The sequence below is a fragment of the Penaeus japonicus genome, unplaced genomic scaffold (assembly GCF_977035675.1).
Source record: "Penaeus japonicus unplaced genomic scaffold, GWHDUDI00000001_assembly GWHDUDI00000038, whole genome shotgun sequence".
NCBI lineage: Eukaryota > Metazoa > Arthropoda > Malacostraca > Decapoda > Penaeidae > Penaeus > Penaeus japonicus.
The window spans coordinates 9,672,121-9,674,620 of NW_028234440.1; the positions used below are offsets into that span (position 1 = coordinate 9,672,121).

At 37.4% G+C, this 2,500-nt stretch overlaps 1 protein-coding gene across 1 annotated transcript in view; it reads left to right on the forward strand.

Annotated features, from left to right (window-relative positions):
• LOC122254284 (uncharacterized) overlaps nt 1-2,500 on the forward strand; it is a 40,235-nt gene that overhangs the window by 35,896 nt on the left and 1,839 nt on the right. The window contains exon 7 of the mRNA XM_043017900.2: nt 678-803. Within this exon, the coding sequence (XP_042873834.2) occupies nt 678-803 (126 nt within the window). The remainder of the gene's footprint in view (nt 1-677; nt 804-2,500) is intronic.

The following is a 2,500-nucleotide window of genomic DNA, read 5'->3' on the forward strand; positions in this document are numbered from 1 at the left end:
ACTGATGACCAGCAAGATGATTGATGTTTATTACTGAGGAGTGGATGTACCTATTCGTTTTTGTAACAATGTTGAAAAGCCACTCGTAACGTGGGAAATGTACCGTCACATCAAGCAGATTTTTTCGAACGAGTAGTGAACATGGAAATAAAACTAGAAATAAATGCATACAAATGATATTCCCTAGAATATGTACAAAAAAAAAAAAAAAAAAAAAAAAAATTGACCAAGCTAAAAAAACAAAAAAACTATCGTTTTATATTTATTGAAGCCAATCTGAAAATTTAAATACTACTGACAACCTCAAGCAACGTGTACCTAATAATGATAATGATGCTAATAATAATTAATGATAATATCACTAATGTTAATATTAATGGAGTAAAAGGGGCAAGACAGGAGAGATGAGTCCAAGGAGGCTTATTTAGAAATGGGGATAAAAAGTATGTCTAGATTAATGTTTAGTACCTCATGCTTGCCGTACAAGGGCGGGATGTGGAAGGCGGACGACTTAAACTCGTGCTGACAGAGGACAGGTGGGGATTATATGGTCAACTTCGATGTAAGAATCAAGAGAGACAATTCAACGAGCTAATGCAGTCAAGAAATAGAAGAAATAAGATGAATATTAGTTTTAAGTTTCTTTTCATCCATATAGTCTTACTGATGACCTACAGGTGGTTAGCGGTGAGCAAGACCAGGGAGAGAATCGATGTGTATTATCGAGGGGCGGACGTGTGTATTCGTTCTCTGTTGCTCCCACGCCCACGCTCGCTCGCCGCCCAGACCTGCTGCTACAGTAGGTGAGTTCTTTTGCGATGTGTACGTATATGGGTGCGTGTGTGTGGGGGGAGTGCGTGCACGTGTGTATGTGCATGTGTGTATTTGTTTTAATATCTCTTTATTAACTTATCTATTTATCTATCTATTTTTAACTATGTGTTCCATTTTACTTATTCGTAAATTTTCCATTACTAGTTTTGCCATTGCGATAAGCTCGTGACCGTTTATCTTACCTTTTTTTTGGTTCACTTAATTTTCTTCTCCTTAACTATCATCCGCGCCATAAAATGACGCTCAGCGTGGTTCCTCGTGGCCTCAACCATTAGAGAGAAGTAGTTGACCACAATCTACACGTTTCGCTCACCGCCACAAGATATTTCCTTAGCCCATCGATGCACCCAAAAATATGACACTCAACCAAACAAAGTTAACTACGACACAGCTCCCCCTTATGAACATGTGCCCGCCTTCTGGGTAGAGACTCGAGGTAGAGACAGCATCTCTTCCTGAGAGGTTAGCAAAGTTCATTCTAGATGTTTTCAATATACAATGAGCATTTCAACCAGTGTCCCGGCGTTCCTTGTACTACGGCCAGCTCAGGCACTACCTAACTCTCCATTAGTAACCTGGCCTCTTTTTCACTGACATTGGCCATATAACTGACAGTTGGAATGTCTTCTTCGTTGGTGACCATTTCCCGGAACCTTCTTCTGCCCAAAGCAGCATGGAGATGCCCGCCAATAGCCAGTTCTTCTACAAACAATAATTTAAACCATCTATATATGTAATTCTGTCGGTCCCTGGCTCTCTTTCCAGCTATCCTACCTTCAACAAGCTTTTCAAAAACCAAACCTATCATTCTGTGAACAACTAATATGAGTTGTCCTTTCCTGATGTTAGTAACAAGCTGCCTGTCTTCTCCACACATATCAAATATTTCTATATTACCTATTTCCTTTATCCATGAGACCTTTTATTTTGCCAAAGCACCACATTTCCATCGCCTTGATCTCTTTCTCCATCACTTTACAAATAGTCCAGCTTTCACAACTGTAGAGTAGGGTCGACCATACGAACCAATTTCGAAATCTTTTTTTTTCAGATTTAATCTATTTGTCAGAATGTTTCTGTGAAAAAAAACTATTTTTAATACCAATTCTTCGGTTTATCTCTTTATCACATTTACCCTCTGTGTGGTTAGACTACCAAGGCAATCAAACTGAAATATCTGTTCTAGTTACTGATCCTCTAAAGTAATATGGCATGATGGTATCACTTTCTTTTTGGTAATAACGTGGATCTTAGTTTTCATCTTGTTTATATTAAGTCCCATCCTTTCACTTTCTTGTTTCATACTTACAAGTAGCTGTTATTTTAAATATATATCTTCAACGATAGGTGTGTCATACGCTAATGTTATATTAAACAAAGGCATTCCATTTATTTTAAAACTTTCTTGGGCTATACTTTTATTCATTATTGCTTGACCATGGAGTGAAAAGAAATCAGGGGATAAAACACAACCTTGACGAACCCCTCGAAAAAAAGGTTAAATTGATGTCCCTCTATTCTAATATCTTCCGTAAAACTCTTATGATATTTTCCATCTATTCCGTGTTTTGAAAATTCGTTGAAAAATTCGGCATGTTTTACTCTATCAGATGATTTTTCATAATATATATATGCTACATAAAGATCCTTCTCCATTTCAATAGAA